Here is a 27,538-nt window from a genome sequence, read left to right as displayed (position 1 = left end):
AGAATCACAGGATTTGAGCTGGACTTGTACCTGGTTCCCCAGTTTTTAAGTTGGCAGTTCTGGCAGTATGCCACATTTTGGGTAGAGGGTTGATGGCAGGCAGAAGCCACTTGAAAGCTCAGTTTGTTATGAGCTTGAGGTTTTGACGGGACCTTGAGCGGACCCAGTGTTAGGCTTCAGGCTTGATCCTGGCTTGGGTTTTCAGTGGCTTGGTCACCTCTATGTGCTATAATACATGCAAGGGAATGCATTATTGTGACTTTTTTTGGCAGATGGCATCAACATTCATCATTTTTTTCTTTTTGCCGCTGAGGGACGGTTAGGTGTGCCCCACTGCACCAACATGCGAAGTGGGCAGGTGAATGTTGCGAGTGTGGGTGGGCAGTGACACACGAGTCGACTCTGAAATTAAAACTAAAACCCGCCTCCTACCACATAGTCTTGTCCAACACAAGTCTGCCAGAGACGGGGACACTATTAAAAAAAAACTGCCGTCCGCCTCCTGAATGTCCTGCCTTGCAGCCTTGGAGGCTAATTACCCAGTATGCAGTAATCACAGGGAAGCGCGCCTTGATAAAAACGACGACGATGAGCTGCAAAAGACATCTTGGATGTGCTGTTGATTATTGATTCACCAGGCTTCGCTGCACTCCAGTTCACCATGTATCTTTTTAAGTTCCTGACACAATCAGACACATGCATGCTTTCTATAGCACAGTGAGCTCGCTGTTGCAGCTCCTTGTTGCAGCATGCCTGGGGGTTGTCGGGGGTCCCTAATTATGGGTGACTAATGCATTTAGTGCGGTGATGCGGACACCAGCAGTAAAATGGCTTGGCGTCTCGCCTGATGCATGATACTTGGCAGGGCTGAAGGAACACACAGTATACTATACCATCATCGTATGCACAAGTGAAATCAACATTCAAATTCAGCTTAACTTACAAAACACTAAGGCACATATGTACATGGAAGAGGCAGAGCGTGTTGTTAGCCTTCTTGGCTTAACGACACGCTCTGTCACTTCTAAAACACAAGGCTGCACCATATTTACAAGAATGTGGTGCAGCCTTGCATTTCCCCCTGTGATGGCGCTAAGTTCATATTGTAAAGATAGGGGCCCCCTGCTTATAGGGTGCAGTTTCTTAAGGTTGGGCTAAATAATCTAGTGTACAGACTTAATACAACAGTGATATCAACAAAACATAATTAAACAATCTACATGAAAAACCAAAGGAGAACCAACAATATCTGTTTTTCTTCACAAAATGAATTTATTAATGATCAATTAAATATCAAAAAAGGAATTTTCATTTCATACTAAAATAACACCCCATTTATACTCATTCATTCATCTTCATTCATACAACATAAGAACTGGCATAAAAATCACAATTTTTCTATGTTTTTTACAATGGCAGTAGTGTCAATCGATATCTAATCATTGAGGAAAAACAATGTGACACATATTAAATAAACTGTTAGCAACTTAGCGCAACGCAGGCACCCTTGCACCAGAGTGCAAGGGTGTCTGCGTGCTGGGGAGGATTGTTTATGTGTAGGAAGGTGTCACTTCCTGCACATAAACAATCCTAAAATGCCATTCTGTCACTTTCATGTGTGCTGCTTCATGAAACACACATGAAAGGGACAAAATTGCATTTTTAAAGGTTTGTTTATGTACAGGAAGGGACACCTTCCTCTGCATAAACAAATCATGGTGTTTTGCTTTTTCCATGTGTGCTGCATGGAAAAGGCAAAAACGAGGATAAATAATGCATTCTTGTTTCTACACTTAAGACCAGGGCTTACCTGGTCTTAATTTTGGCGCTGCCTCTTATGTACGCCACCCTTGTGTATAGGGGGCAGCGTCAAATACAATGGGTGTTGAGGTGGAATGCCTACCACAACACCCACTTCATGCTAACCATAGCGTGAAAGGGTGCCTTATGAACAAGGCAGCATTAAGCCATGTTAAGTGGCTTAATGCTGCCTTGTACATAAGGCGCAGCCCCTATCGCCACCACAACGTCTGTTAAAGCTTGTACATATGCCCCTAAATGTCTAAAAACTGTTCAAATGTGACCCAGAACACTGAAAATGCAAGAAATATGTGAATTTGTAATAACAACAATTTCGAAGTACTTCTAATTGAATCAGAATTTGTTTTGTTCTATTATAAGTCTGACTGGACATTAAAAGGGGTCGTATGAATTGTGAAAAACATTTCTATTCATACTAAAGCCGTTTCAATAGCTTCGGTAAACCGGAAACACTTAAACCGGATGTAACCTGTCATTGGCTGGCTGTCACCGGACACTAGCCACTCACAGAGCGTTCGACGTTTCACGCTCTGGATCGCGCAGCCGCAGTAACTGCTTCGTGGGTTTCTAGTCAGAAAAAATACTGTAGCTACGCCTAGTGATATGACGTGCACTGCGCCTCCTACTGGCGAAAGGCTCTGTTGGCCCGGTCTTCTGCCTCGGCCAGCAGTAAAAACAGACGGGGCCGCTCCCGCCTTGAGGGATTCTGGGAAATAATTCTACAGCAGCTCGCGCTGAGGGGGCGGGGTCAGCAGAAAATGACACCCGCGCGAGGCGAAATTAAGCTGCAGCTGGCGGCGCTAATTGTTTGTTTCGCCCGAATTACTGCTCTTCAGCTATTGAAGCTCCCCCACTGCACGTCCTTAGATTCATAGGGGTCCCTGCGCGCGCTTCCTCGCAGAAGCGGGCACATCCCAGGAGTTTCCGTCCGTACGAGGACAGCGCCACCTGCTGCTAAGGCTGTGAAGGGCGGCGCTCTCCAGCCAGCTGCTGTCCACTTCGACATGAGCCAGTTCAGGCAGGTGGTGGCCCCGCCGCCCGGCATATCGGCCGAGGCTCCTCCCAGAGCACCTGACAGCGCCCAGAGGTGAGTCAGAAGGCGCTGCGTGTTCAAAATGGCAACAGGTCGGCCATTTTATGGTCATTGGCCCTAACCGGTGCAGCTTTGAAAGTCCTAATTCGTATATTGTTACCCCCCACTGTATGAAGGGAGGCTGAATCGTTGTACACCAAAACGTATGGAAATAACATCATTTAGATTGAATTCATATTTATTTGCCATTAGACATGTTTGCTGTTTTTTAAATAACCTTCATCACCATGCTAGTTGGTGTATATGTTTCATCTCGCCCTCATTTGGAGGGTGTTATCTGCATTGAAGCCATTTTGTATCCATCCCACCATGACAGGTGGTTCCTGTAGACCTTAGTGGGACCACTAGCTCTGCAAAACTCCCTAACCATTAACATTTTTTTACCTCATTGTCTTGAGTAGAATATCCATGACAAAAGCTCCCCTAGTAAATATCTCGTTTCACCCTCTTTGCAGTACTTGAAATAGAAGTATAGAAGTGCTGGCACTCACTATTCTAGGTGGCACTCACTATTCTAGGTTGCCTGTTCGTTTCTGAAAAGTGGTAGTACTCTCCCCAAAAAGTATTGCCTCTGCTGAGAGCAGGTACTCGCTCAATTTAACAAGCATTTGCAATGCAATAGGTCTCGCATTTACGCGAGTTTAAGCTATTGGCATTGTAAATGACCATGCCTTTTATTTATGTTTGAAAAACGAAAACACAAATAAAAGGCATTGTTATTTGCAATGTGAATAGCTCAAACTCGCGTAAATGCGAGACCTATTGCATTGTAAATGCTTGTTGTTCCTTTCACTGTAGCAGTGACCTGGTTTGTTTTTTAAAAAAATAAGACCTTTGGCCTCACGCTGTTTGTTCATTTGCATCTCACTGATGCTGGGAACAAAGAGATTGCAAACTTTACTGCCGTGCGGCCCGCGAAAGTGAAAGCAAACAAGTGCTTTCAGGCCTCCAAATGGTGCGCGCGCCCGGCCGGCGCACATGCACTGTATTTGGAGGCCTGAAAGCACTCGTTTGCACTTCCAGATCCCCCATTTACAAAAGCTCTCGCGAGAGCAGCGCTAAAGCGCTGTCTCAGGCGAGACCTAAAAAGAAGTGCAAGTGCCGAGTGCCATTAAAAGAAAACACTTGTAAACTCCATAGGTTGAGGGGTATGGAAATGGTTTCAGTTATCTGTATTATTCCATAATTTTTATGAAGAACCATAATTTTGTCTTGAAAAGGTGGTAATTTACACCGAAACAGAACAAGTGTCTCACATGGTGGTAGTAGAAGGTTAAGTGATCTTGCAGCTGTGCTTTGCCATAAATATACCATCTGAATCTGTTATGCTTTGCACTGGTTATTAATACAGGATCGTGGGACCCCTTCAGGTCTTACATGGTGCTAGCGAACACGCCTCGCAACAGTATAGAGTATACAGCAGCTGAATTATTGGCTTGAAATGGAGATCCCGTGTTCCATTCAAAGACCTTTTGCGTAACAAGTTATGGAGACCTTGGTATTTAGGCTATTGACATTTCCACCTCTAACATATTTAAAGTAGAAACGTGTACTTCGCAAGAGGGTGGAAATGCTGCTCCTAGAGAGCATCCTTGTCAGATAGATAATTTAATATATTCCTTTCAGTATCAACATGTTACACATTTCAGACATCCTTTAATCTAACACTGAGTGTAGCTTTATTTGACATATATTGACTGAGTTTGGAATTAGACCAACAATTATCAAGCTTAGGTGTTAGTATTGTTAATGTAAAATGTACTCTGGTTTCCACGTGACCACTCTACTGTTTAGCAGATATTATCATTTTGACTGCTTGTACTTGCTGGTTTGCATTTCATCCATTATAGCAAAGGTTTGACTCAATGTTTTCGTCTTATATTTGAGATTTTCTGATTTTGTTTAATAGCATGGATGACAGACCACATGTTCTTTAAAGATATCTGGTTGGCACCGTCTCCTTATTTATAAATCTCAAATGCGGAGGGACTTTCTTATGCATCGCCGTCACTTCTGTGACAATTGTGGGTTGTAGAAATATTAAGCACTGTGCAAAAGAGGTTTGAAGAGGATTTCTTTAATCTTTGGTTCTATTAATATTTTGTACTCGTGAATATTTGCCCTGGTTTGGAATATTGTGATTGACAACTTCTGCTGATTTGGTGCGCAGCTGTAAAGAAGAATGTCAGACGAAGCTGCAGTTAGATATTGTGAAAGGAACCTGTATACTAAACAGTGAAAAATATGGAAGAAAAATACATCATAAACATCAAAATACGATTTGACAAATCTAACATAAGCTAAGATGCACCACAAATTCATAAACAGTGTCACTTTGTTTGTATTCAAATTAATATAAGAGGACAAGGTAATCCTTGATTTCAGTTTCTTTATTCCAAATTCATTGGACAATGCAAAGCGATACAGCCGACGCGTTTCGTCCTAACACAGGACTTCTTCAGGGCAAGAATAGGCAGGTGAGTTGCTTCAAACTTGATTGGATTGTGACTATCCAATATAGGCTGGGAATCTTCCGTCCAGAATTGTTTAATTTACGAACCATATGTTTAATCTACATATGAGAAAAGGAGGTTCAAAACATATTCGTAGAAATGTCAATTTCGGGGATTGTTTCTCCTTGTCTGTATACTGAGTTATACTGAAGAGTCGTGGTCCACTCACAAATATGGAGGGAGCCCTTGTACCGATCACAATCTATTAGTCATGAAAGGCGGGCCACAGGAAAGTCCACTGTTACAGGAAGCGGTCCCTCGATCAGGTTCGAGGGACCGCTTCCTGTAACAGTGGACTTTCCTGTGGCCCGCCTTTCATGACTAATAGATTGTGATCGGTACAAGGGCTCCCTCCATATTTGTGAGTGGACCACGACTCTTCAGTATAACTCAGTATACAGACAAGGAGAAACAATCCCCGAAATTGACATTTCTACGAATATGTTTTGAACCTCCTTTTCTCATATGTAGATTAAACATATGGTTCGTAAATTAAACAATTCTGGACGGAAGATTCCCAGCCTATATTGGATAGTCACAATCCAATCAAGTTTGAAGCAACTCACCTGCCTATTCTTGCCCTGAAGAAGTCCTGTGTTAGGACGAAACGCGTCGGCTGTATCGCTTTGCATTGTCCAATGAATTTGGAATAAAGAAACTGAAATCAAGGATTACCTTGTCCTCTTATATTAATTTGAATACAAACAAAGTGACACTGTTTATGAATTTGTGGTGCATCTTAGCTTATGTTAGATTTGTCTAATCTTGTTCTCTAGGGAACCAGCATTGTTACAATGGGTGCTATTCAGAATGCACACATCCCCTTGACCTATGTGTAATAGCATATTTCTGTGGGAAAGATACCAAAGGGTGACATTAATTTCAGGTGCTGGCAAAATAGAAGGTTCCATTGTAAATCCATTTTTTAGCATCAAAATACGATTTCTCAAGCTACAGAGTAAAAGTAAAGTTTTCAAGGGTAGGGTAAATCATTTTTTAACACTACAACAGAGCATTTTATAACCGTGTTTTATTCCAGGCTGATGATTAAAAAAAAAATAGTTCAAGAAGATAGTCCAGTGATCTGATAATATTTACACGCCGACATCTTCACCAGCTAGCTGTATTGCTGTGCCGCGACACTGTTCTATATGTGGGAGACAACTGTAACGTGTAGGCGGACAGTGCAAAATGTTTGGCAAGTAATTGACGCTAAAATGCATGGGTGTAAAGAGAGGAGTGTACAATGACGAATTAACCTGTTATATATTACATATACCGTGCAAGTTGACTTATTACAGAAATCGAGAGACAATGATTTAGAAAAAAAATGCAAAATACTATGTACATGAAAAAACCATGCAGGTAAATCATGCCCATTATCCCGCACAGCGGCAGTTCGTGCTTCCAGTGGTGAATTCATGTGTGCAAGTATCCGGTCTTAGACCGGGGTGCTTTATGCCTGCGCTCGGTGCGCCTAAAGCTATTGTTTGTGTTAACTTTCCCATCAAAGGTTTTATGTGTGAAAGCATTGTCCCTGATGACTTGTGTGAGTAAACATATCTACCAGGAGATCAATTAGCATTCGGCTGGCAGTTAGTATCCTCTTGAGAGAATTGCGGTGCCAATGATTGTTCTCATGCCAGGTCTCATTTCGGTGGGTTTATGCTAGTATTTAGTACCGCCACTAGAGGGTACCTTGTGCTCTTATAATCAACTTTACCATTTAACTGTGACTCCATTAGATTTTATTTTGGTTATAGGGTGGCTCCGACCTGAATTGTATGTCCGTAATCAGGGAAACTAAATTCATGAACAGGAAAATTGCCTGTGAGAGACAAAACGGTGAAAGTCATATGTTAGCATGTTTCATTGGCTTCATTCATTTGCTCAAACAAAGCAGCTTTTGTTTTCTTTTCCAAACCATGTAACATTCAAAGACGTCCTTTTGTAATGCTGACACAAATAAATCAAAAACGCTAGTACATGATTCAGCTAACACATTTTAATAGCTTCTTGCATGTAGATAAGAACGGGTCGCAGTTGTTGCTTTTGATGTGCCAATTGCACTTGTATGCCGCACAGGGTAGTGCATTTTTGGGGATAAAATCGTAATTTGCATTCTCTGTTTAAATGAAGGGCTTCCGACTTCCCCTCTGGTATGTACGATCACGGCTCATGCGACGGAGTACCGGAATTTAGGGAGGCATGATTTAGGGTTGGATTGGGGGGGGGGGGGGGTAAAGGGAGCCCCACAGATATTCCTAGCATGACTCTAGGCCCACTTGCAAAGAGGGGGTGAGCAGGCTCAGATCCAGAGTGCGCTGCTAGTAATGCGATGGCTTGCTAGGTGATCCGCTCCCCAAATTATGAGGAACACCCGATGGTCACCTAGTGATGTCACTTAATTTTGTGGGGTTCATCATCCTCCAGGGTGTAAGCTCTGTAGGGCACAGACGGTGGGACGAGGGAAACCACTGGATTATGAAGAGCACATGAGCGCAAACGCAGTGTGCTTTTGGTGGCTCCTGAATCAGTCACTTCAAACGTAATGTGGAAGACACGTACTGTTTTCTCTGGGCAGCACCGTGCATCTAACTCCAACTTCTGCATTGGGAACTGTTACTGAGGACCCCGATATGCAAAGCTTTTTGATAACCAAGGGTTAAAAATATCCATGTCGGCGGAAGCCTTCTGTAATGTTTTGCGCTTATTTCTTCTTCAGTTCCACACTGTCTAACGATATCCGTAGTTGTCATTTGAAATAAACTTTAATCGCCAGTATGAACTTTATAAACTTCTCAAAATTGCATTTTGGATGTTTCTCTGTAATCTAGATACACAAAATTCAGATTATTTTTTATTATATATGTTCGTTCTTTCTTGGTATGTTCATGTGTATTATATAGTTTCTTATGCCAAAGAATTTTAAGTTGGGTATCCCAAAAATGTATTGGAATTTGACACGTCCCCAGAGGTTTTTTAGCTTCGCGTTTGACAACATTGTTTTAGAAGCCCTTGGAGCTGGTCTCTTTCTCCGCTCAAAATTCTGTGAATCTGGGAAAATCCCTTAATTTCCCCGTGCCTTAAAAATGTGGCCTTGTATGGTGCTCGTGTAAAACGATCCAATACCTTCCGGTCGAGTTCGCGTTAGATAACTGCAAAAAATGTAACGGTCAATTACCTAATGGCGCAACAATAACATTTCGCAAGTCTCGAGTGAAAAATCTATGTTCAATGAAAGCGTAAGTTATTAATAGTTCCCTGGGCGCTGTCCTCCTTTAATACGTTACGTGCTCAGTACAAGGCAGCTGTACAAGTACAGTGCAGCTGTAGCTGTAGCTGTAGCTGTAGCTCATTGGTTCAGGTTTTGTGGCGTCTGTGACCCGGAAGTGCAGTATCAGTGTATGGCTCGGTATTGGCTAGTTTCGAGTTTGCGAGAGCCACTCGGTGTTGCCAACGTCTAAAGCTACATGTTCACGATCTCGATTGGCTGCTTCAGTGGGCGTGTCTCCCAGCTGCTATTCTGATGTACTTTGGAAACATTAGTCGCTCGCTCCCGCCCGGAGTAGAGTGACAGCAGTGACGTTTTCTACTCACGAAAACACTGTCGCGGCATCTTGGCACCACTATAACGATGTAACCATCTATCGTCCTATATTTGTAATCTCGAAACGGAGCCATCTAGCGGCCTCTCGAAGGCTATAGTTTCATTCATTTTCTTCGCGTGGTAGCACAGCGCCACCGTCTGTTGATGGTGGACGGGACGCACCTCTGTGTTTTTGGGTTCCCCTCCATTCGTTCCAAAAGTGGGCTAGTGTTTGCGTCGCCATCTGAAATGCATGTCGGTCCACCCACCCACTCAGAAAGTGAAGATGAGTCACTTGTGGCAGCACCGTGAAACCACGTTCTGGTTGGGCGACAATTTTATGATCAGATAAGGTTTAGATGGTTACGTGGTTTTGTGCACAAGAAAGAGACCTCGTAGATGTATTATTACAGCTAGCCTAAAAGCGTAAGAGACGCGAAAAGGAAACGCATGTTGCAGGGAAACAGTGAGCAACATTCATCATTAATATGTAAAAAAAAAAAAAAAAGTATACCCAAAGAAAAAATACAGTGATTTATTTGAGGAGGTTTTCCAGAGGGAGAGGAAGAAAATGTACATGTGCATATTTATATTTTCCCATCTGTTTACCATGCAGGGAAAAAAATTCTGTCCATTGGGTCAATCATTTTCAATTCTATTAAGGAAACTGAGGCGTGGATTATGCTTCTGTATCTTTACTTCATCTTTTTATCAGCTGTCAATTACAATCAAGAAAACTTTAGAACCATGTTTCCCATGAACAATATAACACATCAACAGTCATATTCTTCGATCGCCATGAAGCTACCCCTATAATAGAAGTCATCAACATATTGGAGAAATGCATCGGTTGCTTGCGCCTTCTGATCTTGGCGCCAATTGAAGAAAGCAGGGCTCTGTCACTTGAGGTGGGAGACAAATAGATTCACTCTGCATGGACCCCCACAGGCGATTTGACAGCGTAGAAGATCTTCGGATGAAGGCTTCAGTTGCTGAAATCCATGAGGTATCGAGAATGTCAATCCGCTATGGTGCTTTTCTGACGAGAGGTATTCCGCCATGACTGAAATACGTGACCGAGGCAAAAGTGCTAAAAGTCTTTGGCAATCTCCACCACGAGCTGTAACGTTGTCCCGCACAGTTTGTTGACATACCGCACCGCTGAGATGTCCTGAATGCAGCAGTCCATCTTCAAGGGGGAAAGACTCTTGATGGCAAAGGAACCTGCTAGAATTTCCAGGCAGTTAATATGGAGGCTCAACTCTGCTTCTGGCCAGCGCCCTCTGTGGAAACTGAGTGGGTCTGAATCTGTGGGAGCTTTCTACAGATGTTGAATCTTGAGTCTTTGGAGAGCCCCTGCAATGTAGAGGACCTGGAAAAATGGCCTGAATCAGGGATGCCAGAAGACCCATGATCTTGACTATAAATCCCTACGATATTGTCGGACTGCACATAGCAGACCTCAATTCTCTCTTGATCGTCCAAATCCTCTGGGGAGGGAGAATCAGTTGAGACACAATATAATCGATCTGGAATCCCAGAAATTCCAGCTGTTGCGAGGGATTCAGGATTGATTTCTTTACGTTTATTATGGAATCCAGGTCTTACAAGTTTTAAATAGTCCAAGTCAGTTGACAAAGCACCGTCTGGCAATCTTGCACCAACAAAATAAGGTTGTTGAGATAAATGATTTGTCACATTCTCTTTGCTCGCAGAGATTTGACCACTTGTCCCATGAATTTGATGCAACACCAAGGAGTGGAAGAGAAGCTAAAGGGGTGGACTTTGAATTAAACAGTGGCCTTGCCACATGATTTATAGTGACCGTGGGGAGGAAAGATAGGAATTGTCAAGTAAGTGTCTTTCAGGTCCAGCCAGAGCATCGAGTCGCCCTCTTGAAGAATATTCCTTAGAAGATGGATTCCCTCCACCTTGAAGTGCATATAGATAATTCAGGCGTTGAAATCTTTCAAGACTTGATGAGAAACGCCCATTTCTTCCCCACACGAAGATGGTACTGATGAAGCTGCTAGGATGAGGATCGAAAGTGCAAATTGCATCCTTCGTTAAGAGTGTCTGAATTTCTGAGGAGATGAAAATGTGCTAGTTTAGGGGAAAACACATCGGCAGAGGCAAATAGAGATGGCAAGTGGTGTCATAGAATTCTAATTTGTACCCTTGAACGAACTTGAGGGCCCATTAATGCTTAGTCAGCAGTTGCCAGTTTTTTAAAAAGAGGCGAGTTCTGCCCCCCAAAAATCACATCGGAAAGAGGAATAACGTTCACCTGCAAGTGCAGATTCCGGGCAAAATCCTTGTGCGTCTCTGTGTTGTCCTCTGCAGAAGCATTTTCTGCCGCCAAAGGCTCGGACAGGTAGAAAGTGGGGCCAGAGGCTGAGTCTTGCATCCCTCTTGACAACGGTAAGAATACTCTCGCTGGGAGTTCTGATAGAATCCACGGTCTGACAAGTGCCCCTAAATCGCCCGGCCCTGCCAAAAAGTCTGTTTGAACACCCTCTTACGGGACAGTTGGGTCTTTTCTAGGGTACGGTAGATGGGCACAAACTTAGCAAGGTCTTTTAGAAATGGCCCACCAAAGAGAAGCCCATGGGCCATGGGACCCGGCCTCGGATGCGTCTAACTTGTTCAACTTGGGACAATACCCATCAGGACAGAACCCCTGTGTTCCGCTGAAATAGCAAATTAGCAGAGCCCATTTGTCATACGGCTTGGCCCAACCAACTAGGACATCTGTGGGGGGTGTGGTCTGCTGCGCAGCGGAATGGCCACCTTCTGAACGTGCTCCGCCGGCCGGGACAAAATCCTCTGACAATCCTGCACGTCGGATGAATGCTGGGTGGCCCTGTTGTTGGCAACAAAGTGCAGAACACCTGCTGGCCCTGAGGGTGTGATCCGCCGCTCGGAGTCTCTCCTGGGGCTGCATTGTCTTGGTGGAGGCGAGGCGTCTGGGGCCTTCAGGTGCTGCGACTGCTGGACCTGCGGGGCGCCGCGAAAATTTAGCTCGCGGCTCCAGATTGGAAGCCGGCCGCGCCTCTGCTGCTCGGGGGAAAAAGCGGGACATCCTCTCCCGTCGGAGCCAGGTACGACGTGAACTGGGGTGGCGGCGGACTGCGGGTGCCTACTGGTGGCCTCTGGCGTCACGCCTCTTTGTGTGGACATACGAGGGAGGATAGAGGGTGCTCCAGACCCGCCATTTTGCGGCGCCCGCCGGTGGCGCTGGGGAAGCTGCCTCCCATACTGTGGGCCTTTTATTAACACTGCTGCAGGGACGGCGCTGGATGGGCACCTTGGGCCCCTACTGTGTACTAGTTGGAGCTAATGCAAAACCCCATCCCTGTGAATGATCGTTCTGATGCCGGTGTTGCGGATGTGGCTCTGTACAGTCCTGCTCGTCCTGAGGGAAGGTGAAGGCCAACTGCTGTGACAACATTGCCTGAGTGCCCTGAGACGCTACCCCTGAGGAGCGGAGGGGAGTCCTGCGTCTACCCCTGCGGCTTGTCCGTCCAGTGAGTGACATCTGGGTCGGCCTATATGTGCACGTGTGCGCTGTGCAATTGTTGGACTGCTCTGTGGCGTCTGCTGAGTCAGTGCGCCCCGTGGTCGCATTTAGGACCCGGGTGGGAGTGTGGAGCTTGTCTTGCGACCACCGCTAGTGGGCCATCATGCTGACTGTTGGTGCCTAATTTATATATCACACTTTCATACCGTGTGCTGTGAACTGCTGTCAACCCCTTGTTACTGCATAGTGCCTGGAGCGGAGCTGTGTGCATTGGCGGCGCGGCCCTGACCGGGCTTGATTGGGCTCTGCACAGGCTGCGAGGAGGGTCATTGTGGCGCGGCTCTCCCCCGGAGGCACTAGGAGAAGTGGAATTTGTCGCTTGGGCTGCCCGACTGGTGTGACCCTGATTGGGGATCCTTCACTGTGAACTCCGTGCCTCCCTCACCATGGGTAAGCCAGATGCCAAGCAGTCAAAGATAACCTTTGATAACAAGCGCACCACGCGGCATACGGAACCGGAACACGAGGCACAGACGGATGGCCAACACAACACGCAGACAGAGGATCAAGGAGAGGACCTGCGGACCCTCATGCTGGAGATGCGGTCCAGTCTTCGTAACATCGACACAAAACTAGACACATTGACGTCGCAGCTGGACTCTGTTAAATCACAGGTATCGACACACAAGTCTCGCCTTGATGTACTGTAGAACCGCCAAACTGATTTCCACGAATTCCAAGTTGAGACGAAAGAACAACTGCTTCATATGGACAAGCTACTAGGGGTCATCAGGGCCAAGAATGATGATTTAGAGGCGAGGTCGCAACGCAATAACCTCCGAATCACTGGAATTCCCGAGCCGACTGTCATTTCCAAGATGGAGACCTACATCACTGACTTACTCCATGAACTATTTGACCCTAACTTATCCTCTGTCTTTGTTGTGGAAAGGGCTCATCGCTCGTTGGGACAGAGGCCCCCGATTGGCGCACCACCGAGACCCATCATAGCAAAACTCTTAAATTATCAAGATAGAGACCTCATCCTCAGGTTGGCTAGAGAAAAGGGGAAGATACAACACAAAGACAACAACATCTCGTTCTATCCTGACTTCACCCCGGCGGTGCAGGCGGCACGTCGGGAATTCCTCCCAGCCAAACGTATCCTGTTACAGGCACAGATTCCATGCTCCCTGTTATATCCAGCCAAATTGAAAGTGTCCTTCGATGGAACTGCCCACTTATTCACCGACTCGAAATCTGCTTTAAAATTTGCCAAACACATAGGGAGTAAGAAAAACATAGACGCCTGTGAGACCGTTCAATCTTCAGGAGACCGCCTCAGTGACAATGACTGATATGGGTATAGTATGCTTGGCTGAGTTCTTACCCAGGACGAAGATGTTATAGAACCTGAGATATGATGTTTAGGTGGTTTCTGTATGATCTGGTGCTCCCAGCTATGTTGTTATTACTTATAATTTGTTGCCGAGCGCCAGGGCATGTAGCTTCACCCGCAGTACTCCCGGCCACCTTGTGTTTACGAGGTAGTTTGCCGGTGCCACTGCGCCCCCATGGGAGACTTCCCTATTTTGAAATGCACACGTTTGTGGTTTTGTTTTTCTAGGGTGGGTATTCTGCAACCTGATTGGGGGGTTGGAGTGGGAGGGGGAGGGAGGGTGGGGGTTGTTCTGTTTGTTATCGCCAGTCTGTATGTCGCTCATTGGAAGACTCGTGGAATTCATGGCTGGATTTATACTCGTCAGCACTATTCATTTAATGCTTCTGAATATTTATCACATGCGACCTTACTAACATACTAAATTGCATTACTTGGAACATTCGTGGCCTCAACGATGGTAGGAAATCAAGATTAGTCCATGCCTACCTTTCTAGACATAATATAGATATTTGTTTGTTGCAGGAGACGCACCTAAATGGTACACCTTCAGCTAGACTCCGCCATAGGTGTTGGGGCAGTGTTTACTCATCTGTATACTCCAATTATGCACGTGGTGTGGCTGTGTTGATGAAGCGGGGGCTGGATTGGAGAGAGGGATTGGTGCGCATTGACCCAGAGGGACGATATACGCTTATACTCGGGACGTTCTGTGGGGTCTCCATGGTCATTGTGGCCGTCTATGGTCCTAATGTGGATTCTCCTGACTTTTTTACTGATGTCTGGATGAGGGTGAGGGCTACGGGCTGCAGCACGATATTGTGGGGTGGGGATTTCAATGCTATTTTAAATGACGAATTGGACAGGCGGGGGGCTTCTCGATCTTTACATCCCACAGCTGGCGCTGCCCTCAAGGCTATAATTTCTGATGGTGACCTGGTAGATATATGGCACAATAGGAACCCATTGCTCAGGGAGGGCACCTGCATATCTGATCATCACAGCGCATGGTCCCGTTTGGACTTTTGGCTGGTGTCTCGTGATGTTGCCTCTTGGTCATTAGATGTATTGCACATGCCGCGCACCTTATCTGATCACGCCCCATGTTTGTTGAAACTACTGCTGCCTGGCTCACTCCCGCGCACCTTCACCTGGCGCCTCCCCCCACATGCTCTGCATAACGAAGCGTTTAAAGAAGAGATCAGGTCAGACATCAATTAATATTTTGACTTGAACACTGGGTCTGTAGACACTATGGCCTCACTCTGGGAGGCATTCAAAGTCGTTATCAGAGGTAAATGTATTGCCAGACAAGCAGGAGTGTTAAAGGCTATTAGGGGAACGATTGCCTCCTTAGAGGCCCAAATTAGAGAACTTGAGGAGAGATTCTTTCAACTGCGGACCTAGACACTGTTGGTCTTCTGAAAGCCAAGCTACTTGACTTCTCCGAAGAAGCGCAACGGGAGGTTAAATTCCTTGGAAAATACGTAGAGGCAAGGCGATATGGAGAGGGGGATGGGCCGGGGCGCACGCTGGCTGGTATGATTAGGCCGCCCAGGTCCACTACTTTTATCCATGAAATACACACTGCACCAGACACAGTAATCAGAGGACAGGCAGACATTTTAAATGTTTTCTTTGATTTCTACTCCAGTCTGTATACTGTCACCAAAGACACATGTCCTGAGGGGTTGCGGTCCTTCATGGATTCGATTGCCCTAGTCTGGTTTAATAATGTCCACAGACAATATATGGACCTCCCGTTCACCACAGAGGATGTTGCCCAGGTAATAAAAAGCATGCCACTTGACAAAGCCCCTGGCCCCGATGGCCTAACTACATCCTTTAATAAGGCAAACGTTGACGAAATAGCACCTAAGCTACTGGCGGTCTATGAGGAAGCTTTTGAAGCGGGGGTGTTGCCTGCGTCTATGAGGGAAGCCATAATTATTACTCTATTAAAGCCGGGGAAACCAGACACAGAAGTACATTCCTATCGGCCTTTGTCGTTGATAAATGTTGATGTCAAAATATTAGCTAAGCTGATTGCCAATCGACTACAACCACTGATCCCCCATGGTAGCACTTCCGGATCAATCCGGGTTCATCCCTGGGAGGTCTACATCTCACAACCTACGCACTATATTTTTAATCTTGCACTATTTACATCCTGAGGTTCATGCTGCAGTGGTTGTCCTAGATGCAACCAAGGCATTCGATACACTCGAGTGGCCATATCTGTTTGCCATACTAGGCCGCATGGGATTTAGTCCACTCCTACTTAATTGGATATGGTTATTATATACCTCGCCCAGGGCCCGGATCAGCGTGAATGGACTATTATCTGATCCCTTCCCTATATCGCGCGGCACAAGGCAGGGATGCCCTCTCTCCCCGCTACTGTTCATGATTGCGATGGAGCCCTTGGCTGCTCACATCCGGCAACACCACACTGCACGGGGCATAGGACTTAGCTCCAGGAGTCTACTAATATCACTGTATGCGGATGACGTGACTCTATATCCACTCAACCCAGAGGTAAACCTGGACCCAATTTTGAGGGAGTTTATCCGTTTCGGAGGCCTCTCTGGGATTTCTATAAATTGGGCTAAATCAGTGATATTTCCATTAACAGAAGGCACGCCGCAGGTAAATTCTGAATACCCCTTAAATGGGAAGCTGAAGAGGTCAAGTACTTGGGCATATGGATCAGTCGTGACACACAGGCAATATGGAACCTAAATTATGGGCGGGCGGGCGGTCGAATGGTTGGAGGAAAAGGTCAAGATCTGGTCTAAACTACCATTATCCTTAGCTGGGAGGATAGCGTTGGCCAAGATGGTCATCCGGCCCAAATTTTTATATCTATTTGTAAATATTCCGATCCCACTCACAACGCACTTCTTTAACCCCTTCGACGCTCATGACGGAACGGTTCCGTCATGAGCGTCGGTTGAGCTGTGCTCATGACGGAACCGTTCCGTCATGACCACGCCCGCGCAGGTAACGGTCAGCACAGCGGGGGAATCCGCCCCGCATGGAAGGGGTTAACACTCTCAAGTCGCACCTAATCTCGCTGGCTTGGGTGGGCAGGCAGGCGAGGACCTCTTGGGACATGCTAACACTGTCGCTACGTCAGGGCGGGCTGGGCGCTCCGGACATGCATCTTTATGCATTATGTGCCCAGGCCCAGTTTCTGCACTTTTGGGTACACCCCAGGCCATTCCAACCCCATGTTGCAGTGGAGCTTGACGCTGTTGCACCTATCCCACTACGAGTTGCTATCTACAAGCTGTCGCGGTGCCCACATGGAGACGTTAACACTGCCGGCACGCTGCGGTGGGCCTGGGATGAGTTGCGGAACCGGGCGGAGATCCCATTGCTGTATGCCCCCTCGATCCCGTTAGCACAAAATCCAATGCTGCCCTGTCTCGAAGACTGGATTAGGAAATCTCTAGCGCAGAAGTTACAGCTACGCACCTTTCACAATTTATTTCCCGGCAATGAATTTAGGCCACCGCCGTCAGTAGTGGAAGGCCAGATGGTACCTTTCTCCGAGCTATTCCTATATCATAAAATACGTGCCACATGTCGTGCTCTGTCTAGGGACTTCCCGGCGGCCCCTCCACAACTTCACGCACAGGAAAACCTATTGAAATTCCCCTCTCCCTGCAAACTAGTCACACGATTATATGCACACATGCAAAACACAGCCCCGGTGGTGAAGCCCAAATCCTTTCAATATTGGAACGTAGACCTTCCCATCCCATTAACCGAGGCACAGTGGGACTTTTTCTGCGGACAACTGAAAAAGCTATCTCCCAACTACAGGCTCAGACTGATCCACTTTAAATATTTAAACAGATTTTATAGAACACCCATCAGCCTGCATCGCATGGGATTGAGGGAGGATGATAGTTGCTGGCGCTGCAAATATTACCCCGCCACGTTTTTGCATGTGGCTTGGGAATGCCCTATGATCGCTGAGTATTGGTCCAAAATTTTCACCTCGGTCAGTCAAATTATTGGGGTGCCGGATGCTCCATCGCCTATTTTAGGCTTACTGGGCTATGTCAAAGACACCCCGCCCAAACTGCGCAAATTACATGCCCTGCTTCTACTTTATGCGAAGCGGCAAGTCGCGGTACATTGGGGGAGGAAGAGGGCGTCATTGATTAAGAGGTGGCTTGCAGACGTCACCGATGGCAACGCGCTGCTGAGTACATTCTGGGAACTAGTGCCCCTCACCTCACTACCCCGGGATATCTGGGAACCATTTTTGACATGGATAAGGGGACAGAGCGAATTGGCTGGAGCGGATCTGGTTGAGGATGCGCAGAATGCACCATAGCTATGGAAAAGCCTGCGGGTAACGAAATCTTGGGTGCGATCCCTGGACCATAGCACCCTGTGGAGCGGGCTGTAATTTGTATAAGTTTCAATTTGTCCCAAATGATATTTGTTCTGCTGTATATTGTGTTGTGTAGACTGCATTTCTAGATTCGCAAACTACCATCAAAGGGGATTTTCATGTATGTGATTAGTACTTTTATGTATTAGTGATGTGTGCACGACGAGACCAACTAATGCTTTGCGTTTTAATATATAATATGTCACTGAGCCATAATCCATTTGGATGTAACAACGAACTGGCCTGTTATGTTGTAGTACGGTTTTTATATCTTAACAAATGCTAATAAATAAATAAATTAATAATAATTTTTAAAAAACTAGGACATCTGTGTCTATAGGGGTGGAAAATTCCTTCTCTTGAAAGGCTAGCTTGAGGATTTTTGTCAGAGGGCCTTCCATATCGAGCAATTAGTCTTGGCAATTGTGCCAAGCTCCGGCTAGGCCTTTCGTGGGGTGTTTAGCATACTTTTGCATGAATGTGTAGGGTCTACCTCTGCGGTCTCGGTATCTTTGCCAGGAAGTTCTACTCTGGGGTACTCGGAACGGAGTTGGGCTCTGACCTCCTTCTCAAAGCCCTGCCTAATATAGACCTGTACATAATCCACTACCTCGATTGGGGGAGCCGGGAGGGGTGGGAGTCGGCGGGGGGTGGATGTGTTGGGACCAACTAGATGACCGGGAATGCACAATGTCCCTGGGTACGAAGTCCAACCCCTTTAAGGACTTAAAGGTCAACAGGGGATCACACAGACGCTCAGAATGTTTCTTTTTACTTGGTCCAGGCTCATATACTTAGTCGCTATCACTGGACTGCGTCAGATCTGAGTCCCAAAAGAAATCGAAGTCGGAAAGGGGCGAAACCCAATAGGGGGGGGGGGGGGGTGTACTGTTACCATGATGTTCCATTAAGGTGTCGGACAGTTTCTCAAACGCCTCCGAATAAGGCCCTCTAGTGGACTTGGACTTAACTTTGTTGGGTTTAGAAATGGGCGCCATGTTTTCCTCCGATAGGGGAAGAAGACGGATCTAGCCCTGTTGTCGGGTGTAGCCTCAGCTGGTGCGTGAAGGGTCCCAATGCCGTAGCAAGGGCTCTATATACTGAGTGCTGTATGCTAGAATCCTGTTCTAGGGAGCCATCAGGGTCCTCTTGATAATGCTCCATTTCAGGGTCAAATGAATCACATTGGGCCATCTTGCAAGGCTGTCAGAAGACCAATTTTTGTACAATACAAAAAAAGAGTGACATATTTTTAAACCACTTTTGTAACACAGGGGGGAGTATAAACCTCAGCCCTGTGAATGCAACATTTTCAGAAGTGGAGGGAGCTGCCTGAACTAGCACTCTTGGCCCATGCCTAATCGAATTATACAACCCTAGGTAAAGTCTGACTCCACAGGACTTTACCAGGTAGATAAGAGGACCAAACAGTCTTGAAAGCAAGAATACATGCCACTAACATGTTCAATAAAAAAAACACACTCGGATGAGTTGAATTATCGCAGTGCGCATGCACACAACTGATCCTTCATAACAATAGAAAAGATATTAAGCCGGTTAAAGAGACCGGCTTGTTCCGCTTCCCATGACAGAAAAATACCAGCTTCAAAGATCGCTGGTGTCGGGAGGCCGATCGTGCTCGCCCTGTATAGGGAAAAGAAATCTTAGAACTTCAGACGCACTAAGCGTGCTAGCCCAACGGTTATAAACACGTTCAACCAATGTAAACCGCAATGAAAATGCCTTCTAAGCAAACATGTTGTGATAATCTTATCTCCTAAAATCATCATATAAGATTTCTAGGTCAAAATATCGACAAAGTATGAACGCAGTGAAGAAGCACTTAACGGGCTGCGCAGCAGCAAAAAATAGGACTCAATATGGTGTGACTTCTATTATAGGGTTAGCTTCATGATGATTGGAGCATGTGACTGTTGATGTGTTATGCTGTTCATGAGAAATGTACGTTTTCTTGATTGTAATTGGCTGCTTATATTAAGGTGCAGTAAGGATAGAGAAGCATAATCGAAGCCTCCAGTCCCGCCATAGAATTATGCTTCGAGTCTCTTTTCTGCAAAATAAAGCAGCCAATCAAAACATTTGAAAGTATAAACTACATTTCGTATGACTACAGGTACATGTCATAATACAGTCCACCAGTCACCATGAAAGTACCCCTCCAAACACAAAAGAATCCTTCTTGCTCCCTCTTTCTTTCCGAAAAGCCTAGCTGAAGAACGATATTTCACAGACGTAACTTCCAAGAACATCAAAACCATACAATTTGTTCCACAACTGTCAGCATTCTTCTGCCTCTGACCATTTTTATTGGGCCAGCTCTCTCTCACCCGAATTTGAAAACTTCGGAATCTACGCAAAGGCTGGAAACTCCAGATCGCTGTGGTTGGTTGTCACCCAGTCTGCCTCCTGTTTCCAGAGCCTGTTCATTTCCTAAAATGAAGACCAGAGCGTAACTCTATCCACAAGAGAGTCTGTCCCAACGCAAATCATCACAATACAGGTGGGGGGTGGGGTTTAAGTAAAATGTTACCATAAGTACATATTAAATCTAAAACACACAAAAGGGAAAAGGAGGACAGAAGACTAACCTAGGATAAATGTGAGACCAACAAAGCACAACATCTGTTAAAAATGCCCTCACCCACTAATGGTGGCATGCTTCATCAGGCTTGCTGAAAGCATCCCTGCACAGACCAATGCCTGGGATGGAGCAAAGGGGAGGGGAAGAAAGTACAAACACATATCTCTGAGGGATCAAATTGTGCAGAATCTTAATGTAACTGTGATTAAAACTGGCTTAGGAATATTCCCACAACCATTTTATTCTTGTATTTCTTGGCCAGGATAAAATAAATTGTTAGAAATGGGGGTCTCTAGTTGGCAAATAGAGACCCTTCTTCCTAGTTAGGATAAGGGAGTTACACTCCTAAAATAACCCCTGCTCACCCCCTTGGTAGCTTGGCACAAGCAGTCAGGTTTATCTTAGAGGCAGTGTGTAAAGCATTTGCACATAACCAACAGTAATACAGTGTAAGCACTACAAACGGACACCACACCAGTTAATATCCAATATTTCTATATACTTGAAACAAGACCAAAACGATAAAAATCCACAATATAGTACTTAAAAATCTTCAGTTATCAAAATAATCTTGAAAAACAGTTCCTTGATGTTGATAGCTCTGTCCTGGGCTATCGCGGCGTTGTGAGCAAACAAATCCAAACAGTTCTGGCTGACCGTGGCGCCGCGGGCCAGTTACAGTGTCGGGAAGACCCTCAAAACAGTACCTTTCAGAAATGCAGGGCGCTGATGACCTCTCGGTGAGCTTCCGAAAACACGGCGTCTGCAGGCGTCGGTTCCGGAGGTCAGTGCAGGAGTCATCGGGGCCCTCAAAGTCACACGCGTTGCAGATCGACCTCCTCTTTGTTGAAGTCAGGAGCGCTGGCATCGGGTGCTGCAGTGCGGCGTGCGGTGCCCTCAGGTCGCGGTGCGAGCAGCGGCTCGGTGGTGACATCAGATGGCGTCGTCGGTGAGACCAGGGTCGCGGTGTGAGATGGAGGTGGTGCTCGTCACGGTGCTGGCAGGTCACGGTGTAAGCAGTGGCCTCGTCGTTGCTGAAGCGCTGTTCTTGGCTGACGAACTGGAGTCGATGGCACCGGCGTCGGTAGGCCAAGGCTGCGGTGCTGGATGAGGGTGGTGCGTCGTGTAACTGTACGAGCGGTGCCCCCAAACCACGGTGCAGTCGAGTCTGGAGTGGAGCGACGTCGGGGATACCAAGGCGGCGTCGTGAAGCGAGGCGGTGCGGAGAGCGGTGCCCACAGGTCGCGGTGTGAGCAGCTGCTCGGTGGCGCCGTCGGTGAGACCAGGGTCGCGTTGCGGCGGTGCCTTCAGGACACGGAGTCGGCAGCAGCGTCGTAGACGAAGTTGAGCTTGAAGTCTTTGTTGTTCCTGAGAGTTCTTGAACAGGGGGCAAGCTCCATTTCAAGCCCTTGGAGAAACTCACAACAGTAGATTGCAGAAAGTTCAGTCCAGTCCTTTCACTGCCCAAGACAGAAGCAGCCACTGCAGGCCAGCACAGCAAAGCACACAGCAAAGTGATATTTCCTCCTCACAGCTTCTCCAGCTCTTCTTCTTGGCAGTCTTTTTGATCCCAAAAGAGTTCTAAAGTCTTGGGGTTTGGGTCCCAATATTTATACTAGCATATCCTTTGTCCTCTGAAGGCAGAGGGTCCTGTACCTAGTTCAAACCAGTTCTGGGTGCATTCTGCCAGTGTGCATCTTCTTCCTTTGACAGTGTGGGCCAGGGTCCTCAGACGCACCACAGGAGGTGGAGCCAGCATTGTGGAAGGCAGGCACAGCCCTATTCAGACCCAGGTGCTACTCCTCCCACCCATCTACATGTAGACAGGTCTATTCAGCCTTGTTCTGACTCACCCTGTCTCCTGGAGTCTCCCCCAGCCCCTGTCAATCACAAACCAGACAGACAATACACAAGCTAGCAGAGGCAGGCTGGATGCTTAGGTAAGAAAATACCTCCTGTCTAAAAGTAGTATTTTCAAACACAGAATGTTAAAACCAACTTCACTAAAAGATGTATTTAATCATTCTGAGTTTAGGCATACTAAACTCAAATTTCTACAATGTTCCCTGGGTCAGTTAGGATCATAACATGTTATAATCAAACTGCCCATTCTGGCCTATGGGGACAGGTAGCCTTGCAATAGTGAAAAACGAAATTGGCTGTAATTTACTATCAGGACATGCCACACACACCATGGCATGTCCTACCTTTCACATACAATGCACCCTGCCCACGGGGGTTCCTTGGGCCTACCTCAGGGGTGACCAACATGTAGGAAAGGGAAGGTTTAGGGACTGGCAAGTGTGTGCACTTGCCAAGTCGACATGGCAGCCCCAGGCTGCACACAGGCTTTGCAATGGCAGGCCATAGTTACACTTTACGGGCTGTTTGCGTGGGTGGCACAATCCAGAGCTGCAGCCCACCAACAGCATTTGATTTATGGGCCCTGGCACTCGCAGTGCACTTTACTAGGGACTGACACATACATCAAATAGGCCAATCATGGAAACACCAATCCATAACACATTTTACTACAGGACTTGCACTTTATCACTGATCAGCAGTGAGAAAAGTGTGCAGAATCATTACACTTGAAAAATAGAGTCAAAAGCGGGAGATCAGAAAGCAAACACTCAGGGGAAACACACCAAAAGATGCCAAGTCTAACAAAAATATATAAAGGACAGTAATGCTCCCATCTGCAAAAACGTCGACCTGTTTCATCTGTTATATATTTTGCCCAACAGGGTCAGTCGGCCTTCATCGGGACTATGAATTCCACAATGCCCCAATTCCACTACATGAAATCTCTGGTAGGGAGATATCTAACCAAATCTGGTCATTACCCTGTAATCACACTGCAGTAGTTCTGAGTTTTATAAATCCATCCACTGAAACTGGTGTGCGAGCATGAGCATCTCCCTATAGTTTGTCTTCATGGAAGAGATGCCGCCCCATTGAGCTGTTAGTTTCACCGTGTACTTATTAAATTATCAGCCCGATAACCACAATAATGATGAATAGGGTATTCATCGCCTCCGTGTCCTTGGTAGAATTAAAAATGCTTGACACAGTAATTTTTATTCTATGGCACGCCGGAGGCTCAGATTAAGCTTGTTTAAAGCTATCCCACAAGAACATAAAACATCTTGATTAGTAGAATCAGAAAAAGGGAAAAATAGAGAAAATGCCCTGCACTAATTCTCAGTTACCTGTTTTTCTCTCAGTGAATACTCCAGACATTAGGTTATGCACTGAGAAAAACACACTTTATTTATTTATGCAGTGTTTTTATAGCGTGACTCGACCCAAAGAAATGAGTGTCAGAGCGCTTTACAGTTAGATCGCACAACATTTTCAGATAATGACCCTTTTTTTTTTTTTACTCCTACTACCGGGAATATGAGACTTAACCCCGTTGCATGTTCTAAAAGTTACAATAACACACACTTGATAGTAATAGACAACCATAATACAAATCGCATAACCCTTATTTACAAACCAAAACCAATACTGAGAATTACTAGGAATACACAATTGTGACGTATTGTATGACAAGTACAGTAGAAGACCGGAACGACAATGGATTGGTCAAGGAACCTCCCGTAAGTCCTATGAATTGACCATATACTGCACCATTGTTATGGGAGTAATTTACTCATCAGAAAGAAATTAGTCTCCTTCTTGAATCGAGTAGCGCGGGTAATCCTTCTGATATTCGGCGGGAGTGAGTTCCAAATTCTAGGTGCAGCGCCCGTGAACGCTCTATTATATGATCTCTTCTTCCAGAAGAAAGCTGGTTTCAGTAAAAAAAAAATCTTCCGCCCACCCCTAGAGGATCTACTACCTCCAGACAATGTAATTTTCTGGGCAAGGTAACGAGGAGTTGAGTGGTGAATAGCCTTGTGTGTCATAATGCAATCTTTAGCTGTTATTCTCGCCTCGAACGGTAACCAGTTGAGAGCTTTCAGGTGAAGAGTGATATGGACACATATTTTGGATCCAGATAGAAGTCTTGCTGCTGCTTTGAGACCAGCTTTAAGGGGAGCAGTTGAAATCTTAGGAAGACCAGATAAAGTTGAGCAACCATACCCCATTCTAGAAATGACAAATGCCTGGACTGCCGTTTTCAAGTCCTTTGAGTCACTGAACGGCTTCAACTTTCTAAGGTAGCTCAGATGGAAGCGGGCATTTTCTGCCATTGTGTTGATGTGGGTACGCATGTTTAACTCCTTATCCAGCGTGATTCCTTGAGACATTTGACTCTACAATAATCGGGGAGCCGTTTAGCGCAGTAATCATCTTGGTCCATTCCTTAATCCTGGTGACACTTTTGGGAGGGGAGATCAGAAGGAATTCTGTTTTTTGTGGGTTAAGCTTGAGGTGATTGCCCGAAAGCCAATGAACAGTCTTCCGAAGTGCTTGGTTCATTATGATGATCTCTTCCAATGACGTAATCTTCATGTACAGCTGAGTGTCATCTGCATACATGTGGAAGGAAATGTTAGCCTGTTGTAGTAATTCTGTTAATGGTTCAATGCATAGATTGAAAAGGGAAGGTGATAGAGTTGATCCTTGAGGAACTCCAATTTGAATCGGGGAAGGCGAAGATAGCTTGTGGTTCACCATGAATCTCTGAGATCTGTTCTCTAAGAAGGAATAGAACCATTTTAAGATGGTTCCCAATAGGCCCATCCTGTTTTCCAGACGGTCTAAAGGTTTGGCATGATTTACGGTGTCAAAAGAAGATGATGGGTCTAAAAGGACAAGGAGACAAGTTTCATTACGGTCAAGAACGAGAAGAGCGTCATTCACTTTGTGCAGGATAGCAGTATCCTTTCTGTGATCTGGTCTGAACCCCGATTGGCAATCGTTTAGTAACTTAAAGTCCGTAATGTGTTGGCCCAATTGATGATCACATTTTTCAAGAACTTTGGCTAGTAAGGGAATGTTTGTTACCGGCCGAAAATTGTTAGGATCAGAAGGGTTCTTAGTAGATTTTTTCAATAGAGGGATGACTTGGCCCGTATTTAGACATTCCGGAACAGATCATTGTACTAGGGAAGCATTGATTATTCTAGTCCAAAGTGGGATGACATTGTGATTGAATGAAGGCCAACATTTTGCAACTTTGCGTCTTGAGTGTCCATACCATTTCTTTTATTGCTGTTCCTTTTTACGGCCACTTGAAACAGTTAATCTTTGGTTCGAATAGTAGTCGTATTCAGTGCATAACATAACATCTTGAGTAGGTTTACAATAAAACATTCTAAATGTAGACTCCACTTTTCAGTCAGCTACTCTCATAATGTCTTCTAACCTAGAACCCAAAGCATAAGCTTTTGATGCCTTTGCACCCTGTGAGGAATGGGCCAGAAAAGTGCAGATATTAGTACATGCTTCATATGAGAGCCTTCTAATAGGCTTCTGGAGTACAATATCCAATTGTCCCTTGCAATTTTTCTGACACTCCCTACAACTATCTTCATATGCTTTCAACCACTGTACCACACATAGTTTCTTGTTATTGGGAAACACAGGAGGACAAACACAACATAAATTTGTCTTTGTGCATTTGGAAATGTGAAACAAGACAATATCTGGAGAAAACACTCTACCTATTAAATCCAAGGTTCTTACATCAGAAAACCTTTCTTCAGAAAGTGAGGCATAATAACTTAGCAAGTTAGGCCAACAATTGCTTTGCTTCCTTGAGAAATCACTGTTATCTAACAACCAGTCCCAAAACGTTCTATGTGAAGTTGGCCTGGTATATGATGTCCACTAATTTAAGTGGGCACCTTACACCAGTCCAAACAACCCTTATGGTGATGTAAAGGGTCAAAGATAACCTTAGAAAGCTATCCAAGTGGTAGCTGTGGAAAGCAGCCTCCAGGCTACTTAGTCTTGAAGGAATGATAAGCAGCTTGTTTTACCAGAATGCAACCTTATTGTATTGGTTAAATGAAAGGAGAACCACGCAGTAGTTATAAGAATATATAATTATTATTATAACACCTTAAATACCTCACAGTATCTGCTACACGCAGATAAACACAAAGCACACAATACTGTAGCACAGAAACAATTGTAAGTAGCACTAATACACGGTGGGCTCCCGGGGGAGACAAAACCATATACTAAAATAGTGGTATAAGAACCACGATTCGAGTCAGGACTGTCTAGAGAGTAGAGAATCGCTGGGACCCCAAGGAACCACCCAAGGTGAGTAAGTAGGGACCCCACAGAGGACGGGTGCAGTGTGAGAGCACAACCGCGTGCTACATAGAATTCAATGGGAAAATTGTAGCTACAATTTTAGAGATTAAGGACCCTTCCCAGTGGATTACGAGGAAACCCTTTGGAACATAGATGGTTGGAGAGCCACCCCACCCGTGGATACCGAAGTACCAGAGTTACGTATCTCAGGGTAGCCGGGTGCATAGGGCTGAAGTGGCGCCGGAAACCGCCGTCGTTCTCAATGGGAGTCTTCAAAGAAATGCCACTGCTGGAAAGAAGAAAAGGGTCCTGTGGAATCAGCAGGTGGATTCCCGATGGAAGGAACCTGAAAGCAGAGGGGGCAGAGTCTG

General features: G+C 45.7%; 1 protein-coding gene across 1 annotated transcript in view; it reads left to right on the top strand.

Moving 5' to 3' along the window:
• The first annotated feature begins 2,348 nt into the window (after window positions 1-2,348).
• LRIF1 (ligand dependent nuclear receptor interacting factor 1) overlaps window positions 2,349-27,538 on the top strand; it is a 152,437-nt gene continuing 127,247 nt past the window's right edge. Inside the window, exon 1 of the mRNA XM_085623438.1 lies at window positions 2,349-2,908. Coding sequence (XP_085479564.1) covers window positions 2,826-2,908 — 83 coding nt within the window. The 5' untranslated portion in view covers window positions 2,349-2,825. The remainder of the gene's footprint in view (window positions 2,909-27,538) is intronic.

This window comes from Triturus cristatus, chromosome 8 (assembly GCF_964204655.1).
Source record: "Triturus cristatus chromosome 8, aTriCri1.1, whole genome shotgun sequence".
In the NCBI taxonomy this organism is placed as follows: domain Eukaryota; kingdom Metazoa; phylum Chordata; class Amphibia; order Caudata; family Salamandridae; genus Triturus; species Triturus cristatus.
This window is presented reverse-complemented; position numbering and strand designations above follow the sequence as displayed.